At 46.2% G+C, this 23575-nt stretch overlaps 2 protein-coding genes across 2 annotated transcripts in view; both read right to left on the bottom strand.

Annotated features, from left to right (window-relative positions):
* The window catches only part of LOC140123034 (uncharacterized), a 126740-nt gene that overhangs the window by 86092 nt on the left and 17073 nt on the right, over window positions 1-23575 (bottom strand). Inside the window, exon 2 of the mRNA XM_072144286.1 lies at window positions 18431-18531. Within this exon, the coding sequence (XP_072000387.1) occupies window positions 18431-18502 (72 nt within the window). The 5' untranslated portion in view covers window positions 18503-18531. The remainder of the gene's footprint in view (window positions 1-18430; window positions 18532-23575) is intronic.
* Window positions 835-8178, bottom strand: LOC140120781 (uncharacterized). The gene is made up of 6 exons (XM_072139724.1): window positions 8072-8178; window positions 6236-6321; window positions 5631-5756; window positions 5451-5548; window positions 5217-5325; window positions 835-1882 (listed from the first exon to the last, which is right to left on the bottom strand). Exons 1-6 carry the CDS (start codon window positions 8176-8178, stop codon window positions 882-884), a joined length of 1527 nt encoding a protein of 508 aa, XP_071995825.1. The 3' UTR covers window positions 835-881.

The following is a 23575-nucleotide window of genomic DNA, read 5'->3' on the forward strand; positions in this document are numbered from 1 at the left end:
CCACACACACAGATACTTAGTTATTTCTGATATTATGAACTCCGGTCACACACAATTCTGCCCGCGGTTTTCTGGGGGCGTCTACCTTACATCATAGTGTAGTGGTGGGAGCTCATGTATTGCGGACCCCCAGGCCCGTACACACTCGGATACACAGAAGTGTTGGCGCCTGATATAACGGGACGTTTTGTGTTATATTTTGTATTATACACAGTAGAGTGGACGCCCCCAGGACGCGTCATGGTCCCTTTTTATGTGTACTTAGTTTTTAAGGTTACGATCTAGCGGCTACATGCTGCGGTCTGACTGTTGCAGCGTCCGGGCACTTCCGGCAGTCTGACGCATGCGCAGTCCAGTTCTCCAGGCTTGCGCTCCATCTAGATGGTGTTACACACAACTTATCAGGACAATATGAGGATTGTGAACACACGGAGGAAATTTCTCCAGCCTCAGATGGCACACGTTACACTCTATCGATGTCGGGATTATTCGATTTATTGCTCTATACTTTGTATTATAAATGTATAACTATGGACACTTTGTATAATGAAATATATATCACATTGATACTATGTATATGAATGTGGTGGGCGGGGCTTACACAGTCACATGACTGCCCTGCTGTGTACACGGATTGTTGGCTTGAGGAAGGCTCCGCACATTTTCCACCATTGTTGATGTTTGGTGCCGCTTATCTTCTGGGTTCTGTCTATGGAGGATCCTCGCCCGCTCCGGCACCGCTGCACCCATTACCGTTTGATTGGAATGTTTATCACTCTGATGTTATTTTAACCATCTGTATGTAATTCCCAGCTCCGCAAATGAGACTCAAAAGTGCGAGCTCCTAAAGGGCTTCCCCGTGTGAGTTCTCCGGCTTATCTTTAGCAAAATAAAATGAAACTATTTTGATACACGGCACATTGATAGGTTTTCTTTCTTGTGTGAATTTTTTGATGTTTAATAAGATCTGATTTATCTGTAAAACTCTTCCCACATTCTGGACATGGATAGGGCTTCTCTCCTGTGTGAATTCTCTGATGTCTCATAACATTTGACTGAGTTGCAAAATACTTGCCACATTCTAGGCATGGAAATGGCTTCTCCCCTGTGTGGCTTCTCTGATGTTTCACGAGATCTGTTCTTCTTGTAAAACCTTTCGCACATTCTGAACATGGAAATGGCTTTGTTCCTCTGTGACCTCTCTGGTGTTTAACGAGGTCAGATTTATCAGTGAAACATTTCCCACATTCTGCGCACGGATACGGCTTCTCTCCTGTGTGACTGATCAGATGTCTAGCAACTTGTGATGGAGTAGCAAAACATTTCCCACATTCTGAGCATGGATATGGCTTCTCTCCCGTGTGAGTTCTCTGATGTACAGCAAGATGTGATTTTTTTCTGAAACATTTCTCACATTCTGGGCACGGATACGGCTTCTCTCCTGTGTGAATCTTCATGTGTCTACCAAGGTCGGATTTATCTACAAATCGTTTCCCACATTCTAAACACGTGTGTGGCTTCTCGCCCGTGTGACTTCTCTTATGTCTAGCAAAAGCTGAACGATCCGCGTAACATTTCCCACATTGTGAACAGGAATAGGGCTTCTCTCCCGTGTGGGTTCTTCTGTGGGTATTAAGATGTGATCTTTGTGTAAAGAGTTTTCCACATTCATCACATTGGAACTTCTTACTCCCTTCTTGTCCGGTGCTTGTGGTGACCACGTGTGACGGGTCAGGAGAAGGTTCCTCAGGATGAGGAGGATTAGATGAAGGATCTCCTGGAGGATCATTACTGAGGTCTTCTCCTGTGGAGTCCTCAGTGACATCTTCATCTTCTCCTGACGATAACATGATGTTTCCCCCGGAATTCTGATGGGAATATTCTGTTAACATAAAATTAAGGATTTCAGGATTGACTTATCACAAAGTAGATGAACATCTCCTCTTACTAACGCGAAGTAACGTAGGAAATCCACTTCTATGTAGACAGAAAACAGTCAGCAGAAGGCAGAAGTACAAGTAATAACGCGAAGCTTTGGATCATAAACCAGCTAGAGCCCGGCCTGGGCCTCCCCTGAAGACCGTTCAGCACAGGAAACATCCGCTCCAGGACTTGTCACCCTAGTAGGAACCATTGATGGCACAAATCCTAAAGATTGGACACTGCAAGACCAAGAGCGAGAAGCAGAGGCCTCCCACTGCTGAGGTGTTTCTGTAACATCACTAAGGAGGAACCAACCCCTGAACCTCCTTCTCCCTCCATTATCACCTACCTGTGGTGTCACCTCCAGGAATGTCCTCCACCACTTCCCTGTTACACGGGTGATCGCCCCTCATCCTCTCTTCTCCCTCCATTATCCCCTACCTGTGGTGTCACCTCCAGGAATGTCCTCCACCACTTCCCTCTTACACAGGTGATCGCCCCTCATCCTCTCTTCTCCCTCCATTATCACCTACCTGTGGTGTCACCTCCGGGAATGTCCTCCACCACTTCCCTCTTACACGGGTGATCGCCCCTCATCCTCTCTTCTCCCTCCATTATCACCTACCTGTGGTGTCACCTCCGCGAATGTCCTCCACCACTTCCCTCTTACACGGGTGATCGCCCCTCATCCTCTCTTCTCCCTCCAATATCACCTACCTGTGGTGTCACCTCCAGGAATGTCCTCCACCACTTCCCTCTTACACGGGTGATCGCCCCTCATCCTCCCTTCTCACTCCATTATCACCTACCTGTGGTGTCACCTCCAGGAATGTCCTCCACCACTTCCCTCTTACACGGGTGATCGCCCCTCATCCTCCCTTCTCACTCCATTATCACCTACCTGTGGTGTCACCTCCAGGAATGTCCTCCACCACTTCCCTCTTACACGGGTGATCGCCCCTCATCCTCTCTTCTCCCCCCATTATCCCCTACCTGTGGTGTCACCTCCAGGAATGTCCTCCACCACTTCCCTCTTACACGGGTGATCGCCCCTCATCCTCTCTTCTCCCTCCATTATCACCTACCTGTGGTGTCACCTCCAGGAATGTCCTCCACCACTTCCCTCTTACACGGGTGATCGCCCCTCATCCTCTCTTCTCCCTCCATTATCACCTACCTGTGGTGTCACCTCCAGGAATGTCCTCCACCACTTCCCTCTTACACGGGTGATCGCCCCTCATCCTCTCTTCTCCCTCCATTATCCCCTACCTGTGGTGTCACCTCCAGGAATGTCCTCCACCACTTCCCTCTTACACGGGTGATCGTCCCTCATCCTCTCTTCTCCCTCCATTATCCCCTACCTGTGGTGTCACCTCCAGGAATGTCCTCCACCACTTCCCTCTTACACGGGTGATCGCCCCTCATCCTCTCTTCTCCCTCCATTATCCCCTACCTGTGGTGTCACCTCCAGGAATGTCCTCCACCACTTCCCTCTTACACGGGTGATCGCCCCTCATCCTCTCTTCTCCCTCCATTATCCCCTACCTGTGGTGTCACCTCTTGGAATGTCCTCCACCACTTCCCTCTTACACGGGTGATCGCCCCTCATCCTCTCTTCTCCCTCCATTATCCCCTACCTGTGGTGTCACCTCCAGGAATGTCCTCCACCACTTCCCTCTTACACGGGTGATCGTCCCTCATCCTCTCTTCTCCCTCCATTATCACCTACCTGTGGTGTCACCTCCGGGAATGTCCTCCACCACTTCCCTCTTACAAGGGTGATCGCCCCTCATCCTCTCTTCTCCCTCCATTATCACCTACCTGTGGTGTCACCTCCAGGAATGTCCTCCACCACTTCCCTCTTACACAGGTGATCGCCCCTCATCCTCTCTTCTCCCTCCATTATCACCTACCTGTGGTGTCACCTCGAGGAATGTCCTCCACCACTTCCCTCTTACACAGGTGCTCGCCCCTCATCCTCTCTTCTCCTTCCATTATCACCTACCTGTGGTGTCACCTCGAGGAATGTCCTCCACCACTTCCCTCTTACACAGGTGCTCGCCCCTCATCCTCTCTTCTCCTTCCATTATCACCTACCTGTGGTGTCACCTCCAGGAATGTCCTCCACCACTTCCCTGTTACACGGGTGATCACCCCTCATCCTCTCTTCTCCCTCCATTATCACCTACCTGTGGTGTCACCTCCAGGAATGTCCTCCACCACTTCCCTCTTACACTGGTGATCGCCCCTCATCCTCTCTTCTCCCTCTATTATCACCTACCTGTGGTGTCACCTCCAGGAATGTCCTCCACCACTTCCCTCTTACACGGTTGATCGCCCCTCATCCTCTCTTCTCCCTCCATTATCACCTACCTGTGGTGTCACCTCCAGGAATGTCCTCCACCACTTCCCTCTTACACGGGTGATCGCTCCTCATCCTCTCTTCTCCCTCCATTATCACCTACCTGTGGTGTCACCTCCAGGAATGTCCTCCACCACTTCCCTCTTACACGGTTGATCGCCCCTCATCCTCTCTTCTCCCTCCATTATCACCTACCTGTGGTGTCACCTCCAGGAATGTCCTCCACCACTTCCCTCTTACACGGGTGATCGCCCCTCATCCTCTCTTCTCCCTCCATTATCACCTACCTGTGGTGTCACCTCCAGGAATGTCCTCCACCACTTCCCTCTTACACGGGTGATTGCCCCTCATCCTCTCTTCTCCCTCCATTATTACCTACCTGTGGTGTCACCTCCATGAATGTCCTCCACCACCTCCCTCTTACACGGGTGATCGCCCCTCATCCTCTCTTCTCCCTCCATTATCCCCTACCTGTGGTGTCACCTCCGGGAATGTCCTCCACCACTTCCCTCTTACACGGGTGATCGCTCCTCATCCTCTCTTCTCCCTCCATTATCACCTACCTGTGGTGTCACCTCTGGGAATGTCCTCCACCACTTCCCTCTTACACGGGTGATCGCCCCTCATCCTCTCTTCTCCCTCCATTATCACCTACCTGTGGTGTCACCTCCAGGAATGTCCTCCACCACTTCCCTCTTACACGGGTGATCGCTCCTCATCCTCTCTTCTCCCTCCATTATCACCTACCTGTGGTGTCACCTCTGGGAATGTCCTCCACCACTTCCCTCTTACACGGGTGATCGCCCCTCATCCTCTCTTCTCCCTCCATTATCACCTACCTGTGGTGTCACCTCCAGGAATGTCCTCCACCACTTCCCTCTTACACGGGTGATCGCCCCTCATCCTCTCTTCTCCCTCCATTATCACCTACCTGTGGTGTCACCTCCAGGAATGTCCTCCACCACTTCCCTCTTATACGGGTGATCGCCCCTCATCCTCTCTTCTTCAGCCTCCGATATAATATAAGTCCCATCTTCTCCCTGATTTGTCAGTACATTACAGGAGACAGGAGGAACAGATGACACAAGAGCCCCCACAATCTATGAGCACAGGACAGCCGCCCCACCCCCTGTATAGATGAGGTCCCGGGTTCAGCTCCATCTACCTGATGACTCTCTGGGACATTGGGCGTCTCCTCTGGAACGTCCTGGGGATACAGAAGACTGGGACATCTCTCTGGTGGATTTCCATCAATGATTCCAACTGTAGGAGACACAGTGATGGGATAGATGATTTGCAGGTGATGGGGAGAAGTATCTAGATGACAAAGAAGTCTCCTACTTACACTGGTGATCAGTCCATGGATCCGTCTCTTCACCTGCCTCTTCTTTAATCTCAACCTCCTCTGGGTCGTCCTGGGGATACAGGCGACTGGGAAACGTCTCTGGTGGATTTCTCCTACTGAATCCATCTATGGAGATGCAATAACATAGCGACAGAATACATGAGCTGCTGTACACGGGTCTATCTATGAAAACTCTATCAACACCTAATAACAATCCTCACCAACCTTCTGCTGTAATATAATCTTCTGAAACGAGGACCACAAACCAGAAGCTGCTGTTTACTCCAGAGTTTCAGCTTTCATCCTTGGTGCGATCTGTTTTTAGGTCAATTGCACACGAACAAGCCTGATGTGTCCAACTGCATCATGTGCTTGCTGGAACATCAGCTCTCAACACTCAGCAACTGAACTGAACTCGGGATGTCACTTCCCTGGCGGTTGCTGAGTGTTCGTGGTGGATGTTCCAGCAAGTTGGACGCATTAGACCCGCTCATGGGCAATAGGCCCTAGAGAGAAAACTAGCAGGAGATCCCACCTTCTCTGCCAGTCACATACAGCAAGTGTGGAGAGAGAAATACAGGAGAGAAGCCATTTTGGCCGCTCACCATGAGGATAGGAGACGGTGACATCACGTCTAAACATTCCATCAGCGATAGAAAGCGGGAGTTTCCCAGTATCAAATCCAAAAAAACTAAAATATGTGTAAATATTTTTCAAAAATCTATTCCATGATACCAAACTTGCCCTCCTACCCTCCCCCCCTGCTGGTGGGGGCGGTGGGGATTTAAAAATCTTATTTATTTATTTACAAGATACAAAAACACAGAATTCAAATAAGAAAATAATAACAATTACTTCCATTTGTGTGTAAAGCTGATAGCCTCTCCACTAGTATATAATATAAGTGGAAGAAACACTGAAATTGCACAACATGCTGAACAAACTACTAGGTCAGTGTCATGTACCAAAAACCAATCACTAATAAAGATAAAACATAGAAATATTTATTGGTATACTCTAAAAACACCTAAAAGGCACTCCCAAAATGTGCCATCCTATCTCTGTAAAAATAAGACAGAGTAATCCTCCTCACTAATGCCTAAATGTCTGGCATACACATGGACAAAGTGCAGATAGTACAGGTCAATAATACAACAATGGAAGATAAACATACTAGCTGAATGGAAATGTGAATATTATAAATAAATATCACCCAAGTCCATGTGTGTAAGGAGGAGAAAACTATCTGCACTTTGTCCATGTGTATGCCAGACATTTAGGCATTAGTGAGGAGGATTACTCTGTCTTATTTTTACAGAGATAGGATGGCACATTTTGGGAGTGCCTTTTAGGTGTTTTTAGAGTATACCAATAAATATTTCTATGGTAAATTACTTCCATTTGTAGCGTTTTATATATTCTGCCTCGTGTGTTCAATGCTTTGAGAGAGAGGTAGAGGACGAAGAGGTAAAGAAAAGGAAATATGAGAATTAAAGGTTTTCTTTTGTCACAAGGTAAATATAAATAGTAATATTTTCATAGCCAGGATTCCATAAGTATCTAAATGTTTAGCCTTTATAATATCTTGTTCCCAGAGACATTGGTTCCATTCTCCATGTGGAGTTATGTACATGACATCATGTATGGTTGTGGAAGCTCCACCCTCCCAGAGTACCACTCGAGCCACCGTCAGAATTTTGTGGATCATCCATCCATATTCCTTCTTTTTTTCTGTTAAGGCTCTTGACATAATGTTTAAAAGTTCCCGTTCTGGAGACAGTACAAAGAAATCTTTGACTACCAACTCTATGATTTTGGCAACACCCAACCAGTAACTACTTAACTTGGGACACAGGCAAAGTACATGAAGTAAACTGTGTCCGCAGCGTCTCCAGCAGAAGTCAGAATGATCAGTGACCATGTGAGAGAAGCGCGGGGGGGGGGGGGGAGAGTTAATACCATCTGGTTTGTATCTTAGATAAGATCTCACTGTAGTTGGTACAAAATATAATTTTTATTGGCCGTCCTAACTAGGGCAAAGGACCTCCCCAGGTCCTGCTCCCATTTGCTCATATAACAGAGTTTCCCCTTTACTAGGCTATCGAGATTCTGCCTTTAAATTTAACTTTCAATGTTAAAAATCTAAAGCTTTGACTCTTCACTATTTATACAAATAAAACTTCTGATGGTCCTTAGGCAAAAAATCAATTCTGCATAAGCCAGAAGTTCTGATGAGGGGATATGAAACTTAAACATGGACCCCCTTCTGCCAGATGTCAGGGAATGAGGAGACCCCTTGTCTTTCCCAGCTGTTTAGGCTTCGGTTAGTTACGCATTTGTTCGGCAGGGACAATCTTATATGTGATGGTTCCAGTATTAGATGTTTTCTACCCCCCTAATGTTTTTTTACAGAATCTAAGCCAGGCACTGATCATCTCTACCTAGTGGTATCCAGGAGTTCGAGGTTTCCCTTTATTAGATTTAGGTTGGTGAATATAAGCAGGTCTTTTAGTTGCTCATGCGCGGCATAGTCCGCCTCCATCCGCATCCAGGCATCTTGGGGGTATCTGACTGCCGGCCTCCAAGATCACCGCCTGGTGGTATATAAGAATGTCCTACCCCTCCCCACCATCTATTCTCTAGAGACTCTCGAAGGATTGTTGTTCCACACAAATGGAATCAGAATACTTGGAATTTTCTTGAACAGATATTTAGGGAATGATCGGGAAATGTTACGGAAATAATTAAGTATCTTTGGAAGTGAATGACTTTTAATGGAACTTATTCTTTCCAACCACGATGATGAGTTAGGTCGTTTATTAATGTATTTATTACATTTATTCTATTCATATTAATAATTGACTCCATTGTGGGGCCTGACACAATTCCCAAATATTTCAAACCGCTTTGCGCCCAAGCAAAAGAGAATTTCGGGCTGATATGATGTTTAAGGTCCCTTGTTTCATGAACTAAACAGATACTAAAGTAGTATGATAGATACTTACGGCTTCCAGGGATAAAGATTACATAGCCGCGTATAGGCCTATTCTATGCTCTGACTCTTTACTTTTCATCCCATGAATGTCCAGGTTTTGTCTTAGGCTGAGTTAGAGGCTCCATTATTACATTGGAAATCAATGGTGATAGGGGGAAGTCCTGCCGAACCCCATTACAGATTAAAAACTTGTTTGAAATATGCCCCAACCCCGAAACAAATGCTTTTGGATTTGAATATAAAGACATTATTTATCCCAAAAATGTAGGAGAAAAACCCGACTGGGTTAGGACAGTTTCCAGGAATCCCCAGTGCACCCAGCGCTTTCTCTATGGACAGGACTGCACCCGGGACCCCTGGAGTATTCTGCGTGTGGCACTTGGTCTGGGAGGTGTGATAAGGCGTTTAGAACTGAAGCCAATCTGGAGGCGTACATGGAAGACAACATTTTAAGATCGTTGTACAAGAGGGATATTGGTCTGTAATTATTGGGCCGTGATGGATCTTTATTATCTTTAGGAATAGTGACTAATTTTGCCTCCAACATTTCCTCTGGTATTTCCTCCCCCAACCTAAATGTATTGAGTCAGGTGAGGGGCAGGGCATCTTTCAACTCAGTATCGTATTCATTCGAAAACCCATCGGGCCGGGATTCTCCTTTTTCAATGGACAGTTTCACTTCACCGAGCCCAGAACCAGATTTTGATTAGAATTTAATTCCGGGAGTCCTGAGGTGTCCGGCTGCTCCCTCATTACTTCTCTCGAGGGTCTAACTACTTCCCCGGCACTAAAACTCACTAAAACTCTCGTTTATTTTATATAAATATTTATTTTTCTATTTTCCTTATTTTTTCTTTAATTTATGAGATAATAATTCTTTTGCCCTTTATACTTTATATGGAATATTACAGGAAACTGAAGGTCGGTAGATCTGTCATTATCTTTTCCCAATAAATGCGTCAAAGTATTAATCACAGTTATTTCTTTTAACTTCTTTCCAAACTCTAAGTCTTTTAACTGGTAACATTCCAGCTAAGAATGTGGAAACTATCCATGCTAATTATTTATATACAGATATACAAACCAGCCAGAATAATTGTATTTATGTAATAGATTATACACCACTGTCATGCTCCAAATAATAGTGGTCCCATCCCCTGATGGGACAATGGGATGGACCTGGAATTATGCGGACAGAAAGAAAAAAATGAGAAAACCTAGTGAGAGAAAACATTATTTATACCAGTGGTCAGACAGATTCCGCTGTCCTTTCCTCTAAACCCATCTACCACCCATAGGAGGCTGTAGGACCAATCCATATCCAGGATCCAAAACTAAGTATCGGACACCTGGCCGGGAGAGACCAACAGGAAGCGACCTGTTACACTGTATGCCATTCAACTGACGGCTTTGTAGGAAATTGCGGAGCGTTCATGATGGTCACATCCACTAACCCCACTAACCCCAGCCTATAAGCAGGTTCTCTGCGTCATAAAAAAGTCTCTGAGTCCTTCTGAAATCTAAGTCTCAAAGGAAATCCCCCTTATAGCGAATATATTTTTGTTGTAGGATTGTTGTTTTTGCATTGAATTCCCTCCTTTGGAGATTGTTGCTGGCGAGACGTCATTGAAGACCTTGGTATTTTTGCATTTCTCCGGGATCCAGTCCTTTCTTAGGTCTCTTCCAGCTGCTGACGGAGCATTATGTGGCTGGCAATCATCTATTCAGAGTCAGTAGCCTCGGGAAGAACCATGGTCATCAGATCCCATACAAAATTATGGAGCTCGGCATCCGTTACTGATTGTATAATCCCCCTAAAGCGTAGGTTGTTCTTCCAGTTCCATCGGTTTAGCTCTTGCCGCTGGCTGGAGGTATTGAAGAGTTGCCGGTGACCACCACATTGTGCGATCACCGAGTGCAGGGATTTCCTCGCTCAGTTCTTTAGTCTGATTTTCCAAGTCGCTTGATATTAAAGTGTAATTTATTTCATTATTTTTCCATTGACGATTCCATCGCTTGAACCTCCGTCACTTGTATCACATTAGGGTGCGGCTGGGGGAGTCATCGTCACTTGTATCACATTAGGGTGCGGCTGGGGGAGTCATCGTCACTTGTATCACATTAGGGTGCGGCTGGGGGAGTCATCGTCACTTGTATCACATTAGGGTGCGGCTGGGGGAGTCATCGTCACTTGTATCACATTAGGGTGCGGCTGGGGGAGTCATCGTCACTTGTATCACATTAGGGTGCGGCTGGGGGAGTCATCGTCACTTGTATCACATTAGGGTGCGGCTGGGGGAGTCATCGTCACTTGTATCACATTAGGGTGCGGCTGGGGGAGTCATCTCCATCTTCAATTGAAGCATTTTTAATTGAGCATTTCCTGAGTGTAACTTAATGTATTTAACTGTGGTCCCTGACACTTAGATGAATAGTAAAATGTCATGTAAGTTAAATGTCATGTCCCCCAGATGTATTAGATCAGCATCAGCTGACATTTCTGTAAAAACGTCTGTCCCCTTCCTGATTTATGATTATAATCAATAAACTTTTTTTGAAATCTTTTGCAAAAAAAAAGCATCTGTGTAAGTCTGGCTCTCTCTGATAGGTTGGGTGGGAATTCCTTAGTAGAGGTGCTATAGCTCAAGGGGATAAAGCTCAGGCTCAGGTTCTATCACCCCCAATGCACAGTTAGTAGTAGTATACGGTGGGAATTCCTTAGTAGAGGTGCTATAGCTCAAGGTGATAAAGCTCAGGCTCAGGTTCTATCACCCCCAATGCACTGTTAGTAGTAGTATACGGTGGGAATTCCTTAGTAGAGGTGCTATAGCTCAAGGTGATAAAGCTCAGGCTCAGGTTCTACCACCCCCAATGCACAGTTAGTAGTAGTATACGGTGGGAATTCCTTAGTAGAGGTGCTATAGCTCAAGGTGATAAAGCTCAGGCTCAGGTTCTATCATCCCCAATGCACAGTTAGTAGCAGTATATAGTGGGAATTCCTTAGTAGCGGGGCTATAGCTCAAGGTGATAAAGCTCAGGCTCAGGTTCTATCACCTCCAATGCACAGTTAGTAGTAGTATATGGTGGGAATTCCTTAGTAGAGGTGGTATAGCTCAAGGGGATAAAGCTCAGGCTCAGGTTCTATCATCTCCAATGCACAGTTAGTAGTAGTATACGGTGGGAATTCCTTAGTAGAGGTGCTATAGCTCAAGGTGATAAAGCTCAGGCTCAGGTTCTACCACCCCCAATGCACAGTTAGTAGTAGTATACGGTGGGAATTCCATAGTAGAGGTGCTATAGCTCAAGGTGATAAAGCTCAGGCTCAGGTTCTACCACCCCCAATGCACAGTTAGTAGTAGTATACGGTGGGAATTCCTTAGTAGAGGTGCTATAGCTCAAGGTGATAAAGCTCAGGCTCAGGTTCTACCACCCCCAATGCACAGTTAGTAGTAGTATACGGTGGGAATTCCTTAGTAGAGGTGCTATAGCTCAAGGTGATAAAGCTCAGGCTCAGGTTCTATCATCCCCAATGCACAGTTAGTAGCAGTATATAGTGGGAATTCCTTAGTAGAGGGGCTATAGCTCAAGGTGATAAAGCTCAGGCTCAGGTTCTATCACCTCCAATGCACAGTTAGTAGTAGTATACGGTGGGAATTCCTTAGTAGAGGTGCTATAGCTCAAGGTGATATAGTTCAGGCTCAGGTTCTATCACCTCCAATGCACAGTTAGTAGTAGTATACGGTGGGAATTCCTTAGTAGAGGTGCTATAGCTCAAGGGGATAAAGCTCAGGCTCAGGCTCTATCACCTCCAATGCACAGTTAGTAGTAGTATACGGTGGGAATTCCTTAGTAGAGGTGCTATAGCTCAAGGGGATAAAGCTCAGGCTCTATCACCTCCAATGCACAGTTAGTAGTAGTATACGGTGGGAATTCCTTAGTAGAGGTGCTATAGCTCAAGGTGATAAAGCTCAGGCTCAGGTTCTATCACCCCCAATGCACAGTTAGTAGTATACGGTGGGAATTCCTTAGTAGAGGTGCTATAGCTCAAGGGGATAAAGCTCAGGCTCAGGTTCTATCACCTCCAATGCACAGTTAGTAGTAGTATACGGTGGGAATTCCTTAGTAGAGGTGCTATAGCTCAAGGTGATAAAGCTCAGGCTCAGGTTCTATCATCCCCAATGCACAGTTAGTAGCAGTATATAGTGGGAATTCCTTAGTAGCGGGGCTATAGCTCAAGGTGATAAAGCTCAGGCTCAGGTTCTATCACCTCCAATGCACAGTTAGTAGTAGTATATGGTGGGAATTCCTTAGTAGAGGTGGTATAGCTCAAGGGGATAAAGCTCAGGCTCAGGTTCTATCATCTCCAATGCACAGTTAGTAGTAGTATACGGTGGGAATTCCTTAGTAGAGGTGCTATAGCTCAAGGTGATAAAGCTCAGGCTCAGGTTCTACCACCCCCAATGCACAGTTAGTAGTAGTATACGGTGGGAATTCCATAGTAGAGGTGCTATAGCTCAAGGTGATAAAGCTCAGGCTCAGGTTCTACCACCCCCAATGCACAGTTAGTAGTAGTATACGGTGGGAATTCCTTAGTAGAGGTGCTATAGCTCAAGGTGATAAAGCTCAGGCTCAGGTTCTACCACCCCCAATGCACAGTTAGTAGTAGTATACGGTGGGAATTCCTTAGTAGAGGTGCTATAGCTCAAGGTGATAAAGCTCAGGCTCAGGTTCTATCATCCCCAATGCACAGTTAGTAGCAGTATATAGTGGGAATTCCTTAGTAGAGGGGCTATAGCTCAAGGTGATAAAGCTCAGGCTCAGGTTCTATCACCTCCAATGCACAGTTAGTAGTAGTATACGGTGGGAATTCCTTAGTAGAGGTGCTATAGCTCAAGGTGATATAGTTCAGGCTCAGGTTCTATCACCTCCAATGCACAGTTAGTAGTAGTATACGGTGGGAATTCCTTAGTAGAGGTGCTATAGCTCAAGGGGATAAAGCTCAGGCTCAGGCTCTATCACCTCCAATGCACAGTTAGTAGTAGTATACGGTGGGAATTCCTTAGTAGAGGTGCTATAGCTCAAGGGGATAAAGCTCAGGCTCTATCACCTCCAATGCACAGTTAGTAGTAGTATACGGTGGGAATTCCTTAGTAGAGGTGCTATAGCTCAAGGTGATAAAGCTCAGGCTCAGGTTCTATCACCCCCAATGCACAGTTAGTAGTAGTATACGGTGGGAATTCCTTAGTAGAGGTGCTATAGCTCAAGGTGATAAAGCTCAGGCTCAGGTTCTATCATCCCCAATGCACAGTTAGTAGCAGTATATAGTGGGAATTCCTTAGTAGAGGGGCTATAGCTCAAGGTGATAAAGCTCAGGCTCAGGTTCTATCACCTCCAATGCACAGTTAGTAGTAGTATACGGTGGGAATTCCTTAGTAGAGGTGCTATAGCTCAAGGTGATATAGTTCAGGCTCAGGTTCTATCACCTCCAATGCACAGTTAGTAGTAGTATACGGTGGGAATTCCTTAGTAGAGGTGCTATAGCTCAAGGGGATAAAGCTCAGGCTCAGGCTCTATCACCTCCAATGCACAGTTAGTAGTAGTATACGGTGGGAATTCCTTAGTAGAGGTGCTATAGCTCAAGGGGATAAAGCTCAGGCTCTATCACCTCCAATGCACAGTTAGTAGTAGTATACGGTGGGAATTCCTTAGTAGAGGTGCTATAGCTCAAGGTGATAAAGCTCAGGCTCAGGTTCTATCACCCCCAATGCACAGTTAGTAGTAGTATACGGTGGGAATTTCTTAGTAGAGGTGCTATAGCTCAAGGGGATAAAGCTCAGGCTCAGGTTCTATCACCTCCAATGCACAGTTAGTAGTAGTATACGGTGGGAATTCCTTAGTAGAGGTGCTATAGCTCAAGGTGATATAGTTCAGGCTCAGGTTCTATCACCTCCAATGCACAGTTAGTAGTAGTATACGGTGGGAATTCCTTAGTAGAGGTGCTATAGCTCAAGGGGATAAAGCTCAGGCTCAGGCTCTATCACCTCCAATGCACAGTTAGTAGTAGTATACGGTGGGAATTCCTTAGTAGAGGTGCTATAGCTCAAGGGGATAAAGCTCAGGCTCTATCACCTCCAATGCACAGTTAGTAGTAGTATACGGTGGGAATTCCTTAGTAGAGGTGCTATAGCTCAAGGTGATAAAGCTCAGGCTCAGGTTCTATCACCCCCAATGCACAGTTAGTAGTATACGGTGGGAATTCCTTAGTAGAGGTGCTATAGCTCAAGGGGATAAAGCTCAGGCTCAGGTTCTATCACCTCCAATGCACAGTTAGTAGTAGTATATAGTGGGAATTCCTTAGTAGAGGTGCTATAGCTCAAGGTGATAAAGCTCAGGCTCAGGTTCTACCACCCCCAATGCACAGTTAGTAGTAGTATACGGTGGGAATTCCTTAGTAGAGGTGCTATAGCTCAAGGTGATAAAGCTCAGGCTCAGGTTCTACCACCCCCAATGCACAGTTAGTAGTAGTATACGGTGGGAATTCCTTAGTAGAGGTGCTATAGCTCAAGGTGATAAAGCTCAGGCTCAGGTTCTATCACCCCCAATGCACAGTTAGTAGTAGTATATAGTGGGAATTCCTTAGTAGAGGGGCTATAGCTCAAGGTGATAAAGCTCAGGCTCAGGTTCTACCACCCCCAATGCACAGTTAGTAGTAGTATACGGTGGGAATTCCTTAGTAGAGGTGCTATAGCTCAAGGTGATAAAGCTCAGGCTCAGGTTTTATCACCCCCAATGCACAGTTAGTAGTAGTATACGGTGGGAATTCCTTAGTAGAGGTCCTATAGCTCAAGGTGATAAAGCTCAGGCTCAGGTTCTATCACCCCCAATGCACAGTTAGTAGTAGTATATGGTGGGAATTCCTTAGTAGAGGTGCTATAGCTCAAGGTGATAAAGCTCAGGCTCAGGTTCTATCACCCCCAATGCACAGTTAGTAGTAGTATATGGTGGGAATTCCTTAGTAGAGGTGCTATAGCCCAAGGTGATAAAGCTCAGGCTCAGGTTCTATCACCCCCAATGTACAGTTAGTAGTAGTATACGGTGGGAATTCCTTAGTAGAGGTGCTATAGCTCAAGTTGATATAGTTCAGGCTCAGGTTCTATCACCTCCAATGCACAGTTAGTAGTAGTATACGGTGGGAATTCCTTAGTAGAGGTGCTATAGCTCAAGGTGATAAAGCTCAGGCTCAGGTTCTCCTCCAGCACCTGGAGTACGAGGATTTATTCTTCTGTTTTTGTGATTTGGGACCTTGTTTGCCATCTTGTTGTGACATAAGATTTGTTGTTGACCTCATGTCTGTGCTTGTGTTTGTCCTTGTTCACATTAAAGATGCAAGTTAGGGAACATCCCCGAGTTGTCTGGGCATCACTTGGGATACTCTGCGGCTCTGCAGCTTTTCTATAGCCACTGTCATACCAGTCGGTAGATGTGAAATATTTAAGGTTTACTCAAATGTAACGTTGACCTTTCTGAAAAAAATCCCTATTTTGATGATGCATGTGTGGAGTGTTAGGTCGGATGCTGAAGGAAGGACAATATTTAAAGCAGATTTTTGTTGGTCAAACAATCCTATTTAGAAATCCTCTGTCAAGAAAACTGGAAACAGCGATTATTAGAAACCCTAACATTCCCGGTCAATCAAAAACATCGACTTCTTGGGGTTAAACAGCTTGAAGTTTCTCTCTCGTTCATTGACGATCCTCATCTCAAGTACATGACATCAGTGTCACGGCTGTGGGCAGGTTTTAGCATAAAATTAGGTTTCATCCTTACAAAATTCATCCAGTACATTAAATGAAGGGACTTTGATTGCCATTTAGATTCTTGTGAACCAATGATGGATTGCCATCCCCATTGGTCGCTCGGGGTGTAGCTGATAACTTTTATGATGTACTGTAAGGTCAGCAAGAGGCTGCAGGACCGCACTTTGCTGCAAGAGTTTGACAGTTTTTAGACAGACATTGGATTGGAAGATCCAGCGAGTTGGAGCTTCTTCTCATGACTTGTTGCCATTGGACTTTTTCTTCTGCAGTCATCTAAAAAGCTTCATCTACAGATGAAACCAACCTCACTCATTGATCTTCAAAAAAGGATCATGGACTTGAGTTACTCAAACTCTCCAATGTCTGAGAGAAGAGCCCCGAAGATAAAAAAGAAAACCAATACGTAGACGCCATTGTTCCTGGGTTACGCTGAATGTAGTTTCTACGTGAAAAATTACATTAAGCTCCACTCTCAGGCACTTACGCCAGAGGGCCTCACAATTTCGTACATAAAGCCCTGTCCATCTATGCAAGAAGGGGCTTTACGTTAAATTCTACTCTCTTAGCCCTGGCACTCAGATCTTTCACTGCTTCCACTTACACTTTTCCTATTAAATTATAATAAAAAGCAAATAGGAGCCTCTCTACGCAAGTCCCTCAACAATTTAAAAACCCAATTTACAGATAAGTCAATATCCTATTTTAGAGATTTATTAAGATTTAAAGATTTAATACAATACAATGCAGTGCAGACATAAAACACACAGTTTTTATATAAAAGAAAACGGTTAAAAAAAACAAACATACAAAACATACAAACAGTTATAAAATAGAAAGTGATAAAAGCGAAAATCCTAACTAGTGAATACTAGAAAGTTGCTCGAGCCTTCAGACCCAGCATGAGAATTTCGGGCAGCCTTGCTCAAAATAACTTTGCAAATTTGCATAGCCCAATAATTTATATTTTCTGGTTACAAAAAAAAAAACATCTTCAATTGACTTTGTACCCCTTTCTCTATTACCTCATTACAAATTTGGGGGTCCAAGGCTTAAAATCTAGGAGGTTCCCTGAGTAGGCTTGAGGTTTTGCAGAAATGATTTCCCCTGACGCTACCCTGATAGCGGGGGCTCATAAATACAGGTAAAGTTCAAAATATTTAGAATTATTTATTTCCCTTTGGCCCAAAAATAGACTCTTTTATTCTATGGACACATTGGTCTGAAAGGTGAGAAAAGGCAGCACCTTCTCCATAAACAAACTGCACTCTGGGTCTGTTTTTAATTCTAGTTCTACGTCTGTATCCAAAAGTGTAATTAGATTGTACTAGAAAAGGTGAATAAGAGATTGTATAATTTCTGTAATATTACCACAATGCACCAGACCAACAGCTGCTGCAAGTGAAGTCTTCTGGTATCGGTCCCCTCTTACCGTGTGATGTGCGGGGCCGGGGGTCCTCCATCATGACGTCCTGGTACCGGTCCTTGTGTCCCTCTATATACTCCCGCTCCTCCATGGAGAAATACACAGCCACATCCTGACACCTTATAGGAACCTGACACACACAATGACACAGTCATCACCCAGACCCCTCCAGTGCCGGATCATTTCCCAGCATCCCCAGCAGTGTCACCTCTCCAGTCAGCAGCGCAGTCATCTTCATGGTCAGTTCTAGGATCCTCTGCTCATGGATCAGGGAGAGAGGGGGAGGCTCTGTGATGGAGCCCCGGCTCCTGCTCCCTCCTCCTCCTGGCTCCTGGAGATGGCTACTGGGGGTCACAGGGGCATCTGATGTCTTGTTCACTAATGTGTAATCCTGTGTATGTAGAGACACTATGATATATTAGTATATACACAATATATCCCTGATGTATGGAGTCTTGACTATGATGTCACTTCCCCCAACTTCCTGTCACTTCTGTTATGACATCTCCGCCTAATAGCAGTCTGGTTACTTCATCCCATAAAGATGATATCTGGAGGCCATTACCTCTCCGCTCAGCAGGTAGATGATCTCCAGGGCGAGGCTGAATATTCTTCTGGTGATCTCGTCCTTGTCCATCCTTGGTGGTCACTCAGGAGAAGGAGCGTCTGGAGGAGAAGATGAGGAAACTGGATGAGCTGGAGGGTCTAGTACTGCAGGCAGCTAGTGCTCAAACAATCTACCTCCTCTCCTTCTACTACATATCCCCGGCCGAGTAGGACGTGCAGATTGACTGCTCTGTCCACCCAGGCCAAATACTACTTGCCAGTGCTTGCAGCTACTTACCGGCCTGTATCGGCCCAGGATGGGGAACTGTCGCCACACCAAAGCTCCGGGAGCCTCTTCATACCAGTCCAGCACCCCTGCTCCTGAACCCGGTTGGTATTATGTGATTCGGAACACAGCAGAGCCCACCCTCCTCACCTACTGCAGTTCCGCACGGCAAAGGGGGAGACCCAGGGGGACAGCAGCAGCTAACAGTGGACAGGAGACCGTCCACCATAAGGTACTACACTTCACTTGGGAAAGCCTCTGCTGATCAACCTAGCCATCCCAGCTGGCCATATGTGCTTGCAACCAAGACTGGATCACCCGACCACAATGTCCCTCGCTGCCTTACCCCTTTCTCAGAGGCCACAGTATTACCATCAGGGTTCTCCTGCCAGGGATCCGGAAGGAATGAAGTACGCCAATATGCCTCCCACCCTGAGGTCCCATTCTCATCCCAGGGGTTGTCTCCTGAATCCCAACATTCCTCATTGTCTAGCTAGCTACCGCCCCCACTGATAGATTGGTGGTCACATGTGCATCAGTTTTTTTTCATATTAAATTTTTATTTATTTTTCAAACAAAATTTTCACAAACAGTGCTCTTTAGGAGCGTCTAGAAAACAAAAAAGAAAAATAATCCAGCAAAAACAACTGGGTTGAAGCCCAGTATCAGACATTTAACAGTAATAACAGGGTCTTAGCCACCTCATAAAGAGTGAGGCGCACTCGTAACAGATGATTTAACAAGATTGATTGAAAAAAAAAAAAAAAACAGGTTGGGGGAGAGAATAGAGAGAGGAAAGAGGGTTGGGTAAGGTTAGGAAAAGAAGGACGAGGCATGAGCCCAAGGGGGGAAGGGGGTGGGAAGGGAAGGCTTGGACCCCCCTTCTCCCCAGCCCAGCAACCCATTTCCAATCAGATCTCCTCAGTCTCCTCCGGGGCACCGCGCATCAGAGTATTGTAGGCCAATGATGATTTAAAGATAAACCAGTGTTGCCAAGTCTTCTGATAGCGTGCCGCGCTCTTAGGATCCGAGTTCAGCAGACTCTCCATCCGACTAATCTCCTCCACCCTCCTCAACCACTGGTTCAGTAGATAACCAGCAAGCTGGTATACAGGATTTAGCCGCGTTCAATAAATGTCGAACAGCAAACGCCTGTATGTGGCAAGGGAGACCTCATTATGATGTAACAAAACCCAGGCCCGGGTTGTTTTGTAATGCTTTGCCTGTCACCTCGCGAACCACCTCAAGTATGGGATCCCAATAAGAGGAGAGTTTAGGACACTCCCAGAAAATATGTAGGAGTGTTCCCTATTCCACCCTACATCGCCAGCAACATGAGGGGGCCTCTGGAAACATTTTGTGTAAGACATGTGGAACTCTATACCATCTCGTGAGGATCTTATAATTGGTTTCTCGGTAGAGTGTGCTTATAGTTGTTTTGTGGGCCATGAGGATCACTTTCTCACACTCCTCTTCCGTGAAGCTAATGTCCAGGTCTCTCTCCCATTTTAGGATGTAGGGCGGTATGTGATCCTGTGTTGGGGCAGTTAATAACTTGTAAGAGGATGAGAGAGCTCCTCTAATCTGGCACGTCCGTGTGCAAAGCCCCTCAAACCCCGTCCGTTGTCTTGCGAATAGAGAGGGGGCTGGTAGAGAGTTTAAGTAGTGAGTCAGTTGGATGCCCTGCCACGGAGATGCCCGAGGCAAGTCTGCTGGGGCCGTTAGAGTCTCCCCTCTGCACCATTCATCCTCTACAATAAAGTGGCATGCGCTAAAACGATCAGAGGCCAACCACTGCTTAAAGACCGGTGACGAAAGCCCCTGAGGAAATCCGGATTACCCAGTATTGGCGTGAGAGGTGAGTCTCCCTGGGAGATATCCCAGGTCTGCCTGCACCTATCAAACACTGTCATGGTAGTGTGGATTGTGGGGTGTCGGTTAAGGTCCTTCCGCCACCTCTTCCGTATCCACGGGAGGCAGGAAAGTGGAATCTGAGTGGCGAGCTTCTCCAATGGAACCCATGCTTTAGAGCTCTCATGATTTAGCCAATCAATGATTCTGTTCAAATGTGATGATTGGTAATATCGGGTGACATCTGGCAGGGCCAGTCCACCATCCCTTTTTGCCGTATGCAGTATAGACCTCTTTAATCTAGCGGGTTTATTGTCCCAGACAAAGGATGCAAACAGTCGTTGGGTCTCAATGAGATAGCTAGTTGGTATCCTGATGGGTAGAGCTTGAAAAAGGTATAGTAGACGAGGAAGAGCATTCATTTTGATTGCTCCAATCCTACCAAACCACGACAGGTAGCCCGCGGGCCATCTTTTCAAGTCTAACTTAAGTGTCTGTAGTAATGGGGGAAAATTAAGACGAAAAGTATCTTCCGTGTCTATAGGGAGGTGAATGTCCAGATACTGAAGTGATGAAGATGCCCACCTAAAGGAAAATTGTTCCCTAAGGTGATCTCTCAAATCTCGGGGGGTGTTTAGCATCATGGCCTCAGACTTTGTCATATTGATCTTAAAATTGGAGAGCCTTCCAAAAGTTCTTTGAGCAAGTTTGGAAGAGTAATGAGGGGTGTTGTGAGGAAAAATAACAGGTCGTCAGCGTATGCTGCCACTTTGACCTCTTGCGAGCCAACTTTCAGACCCGAGATGTCAGGGTTGCTTCTAATTCTGCGGAGGAGGGGTTCCATTGTTAGGGCAAAAATTAGTGGGGATAATGGACAGCCCTGTCTTGTTCCGTTTTTTTTATTTCTAATGAATCTGAGTAGACCCCGTTTACCCTCACCACTGCAGATGGTTTCGAGTATAATGCCTCTATCCAGGCCATCATGTTAGAACCCAGGCCCAGATGTCTCAGGGTGCCCAAGAGGAAAGGCCAGCCAACCCGATCGAACGCCTTTTCAGCATCTGCTGACAGTATAACCGTCGGGGTGGAGTTTGCATTGGCCAGGTGGATCAAATTAAGTGCTTTTGTCATGTTATCCCTCGCTTCTCTAGTGGGGATGAAGCCTGTCTGATCGTAGTGAATTAGATCCGGCAGTAAGGGGGCCAAGCGGTTGGCTAAGATTTTGGAGAAGAGTTTAAGATCGGTGTTGAGAAGAGAAATTGGCCTATAACTCGCACAGGTGGCTGGATCCTTGCCCTCCTTGGGAATTACTACTATGTGCGCTCGAAGTATGTCGCGTGGGGCAGTAAGTCCACTAGAGAGGGCATTGAAGGCATCTAGGAAGTGTTGTGTGAGGAGGGTTTTAAATGTTTTGAAATATTGGACTGAAAGGCCGTCTGGGCCTGGGGACTTTCCTGTTTGTGCAGTGTCAAGTGCTAATTTTACTTCATCTGGAGTGATCGGGGCTTCTAGACTGTCTCTCCTCTGTGGACAGAGTCGGGAAGTTTGCAGAGGACAAGTAGTCTGTTATGTCATCTGAGGTGGGGGGTCTGTGTGGTTGCAGCTGATAAAGTGAAGAATGGAAGCTCTTAAAGGCCTCTGCAATGCTCGCTGGGGATGTGGTCTTAGTGCCCGCGCTGGTATTAACGTGAGGGACATAATTTCTGGCTCTTTGCATTCTGAGGGCGTTTACAAGTATGCGACCAGGCTTATTACCGTGCTCATAAAAGATCTTACGGCACTTCACTAGTGAGTCTTTTGCCTTCACTAAGTATAGGGCACGAAGTTGGTCTCTTAGGGATTGTATCAAGGTCCTATCTGAGGGATTCTGGGTCCGTTTATGTCTATCCTCTGTCTCTTTTATCTGGGCCAATAAGTCCGTTGCTCGAGCGTATTGCTCCCTTTTCACTCTTCCCCCTATTCTCATTAACACGTTCCCTAATGTAACATTTATGAGCTTCCCGGTACACCAGGGGGTTGGTAACTGAGTCGGCGTTTGAGGAGAAGTAATGTTCTAGCTCTCTATTCACTTCCTGAACATGTTCTGGGTCTGTCAAGAGTGAATTGTTGAGAATCCACCTACCCATCGAGTGTGACGGGGGAGCCAAGTTCAGTGTCATTGAGATGGGGGCATGATCTGACAGTGGAGAGGTGTGAATGGTGGTGTCCACTACTCTATCTAGGTGGAAATGATCAATGAGAAAGTAGTCTATGTGTATGTGTCGTGGGTGGAGGAGAAGCATGTGTAATCCCGGGAGCTCGGGTACATAGTCCTCCAGACATCTACTACCCTATGAGAGTGTAGGAGGTCTCTCACACGGGTCAACTGTGATCGTGGGACATGGGATACTCCTCTCCCGGTGTCCAGGTCAGGGGACAAGGCAAAGTTTAAGTCTCCCCCTACAATAAGGATTCCCTCCTGGAAGTAGTATAGCTCCTCTAGGTATTTAGACAGGGCGGAAGACTGGCATGAGTTTGGTAGGTACAGGTTCGCGAGGGTGACAGTCTGAGCATGTATGGTTCCCTTGACAAACCATAGCGTCCCTCCGGATCCGATCTGGACTCCGAAAAGACCCAGGGGAGTGACTGTGAGATGATAATACTCACACCCTTAGATCGGGAATCCTCTGAACAGCCATGGTAGCAGTACGGAAAGCGGCGGCTGGAGAGTCTCTGGATCTTGTAGTTGCGAAAGTGCGTTTCTTGGAGGAAAGTCACCTGTGCTCTCAGGCGCCATAGGTCTCTCAGGAGCATCTGTCGCTTCTCTGGAGTACGCAGTCCTCTAACATTAAAAGAGACAATTTAAACATTAGTTTTTTAGATCCACGGGTTTGCTGGGGGAGGTAGAGAAAAAAAGGGGGGGGGGAACAAATAGAGAGGCGGAGAGGTAGAAAAAAAAAAAGGGGGGTGGGGGGGGGGTATCAGAGGGGAAAATAAGCAGGGGGAAGCCGACTAAAGGGGGGGGAAGTGGCCAGGTGGGCCGGCTCT

Source organism: Engystomops pustulosus, chromosome 3, assembly GCF_040894005.1.
Source record: "Engystomops pustulosus chromosome 3, aEngPut4.maternal, whole genome shotgun sequence".
NCBI lineage: Eukaryota > Metazoa > Chordata > Amphibia > Anura > Leptodactylidae > Engystomops > Engystomops pustulosus.

Excerpts from the sequence above, each read along its gene's own strand:
- LOC140120781 (XM_072139724.1), bottom strand. The coding sequence starts at position 8,178 with ATGCGGATGGAGGCGGACTATGCCGCGCATGAGCAACTAAAAGACCTG. Across the intron at positions 6,322-8,071 it reads GAACTCCTGGATACCACTAG|TTTTTTTGGATTTGATACTG; the intron begins GTAGAGATGATC and ends CACATATTTTAG. Across the intron at positions 5,549-5,630 it reads TCCATGGACTGATCACCAGT|TTGGAATCATTGATGGAAAT; the intron begins GTAAGTAGGAGA and ends TGTCTCCTACAG.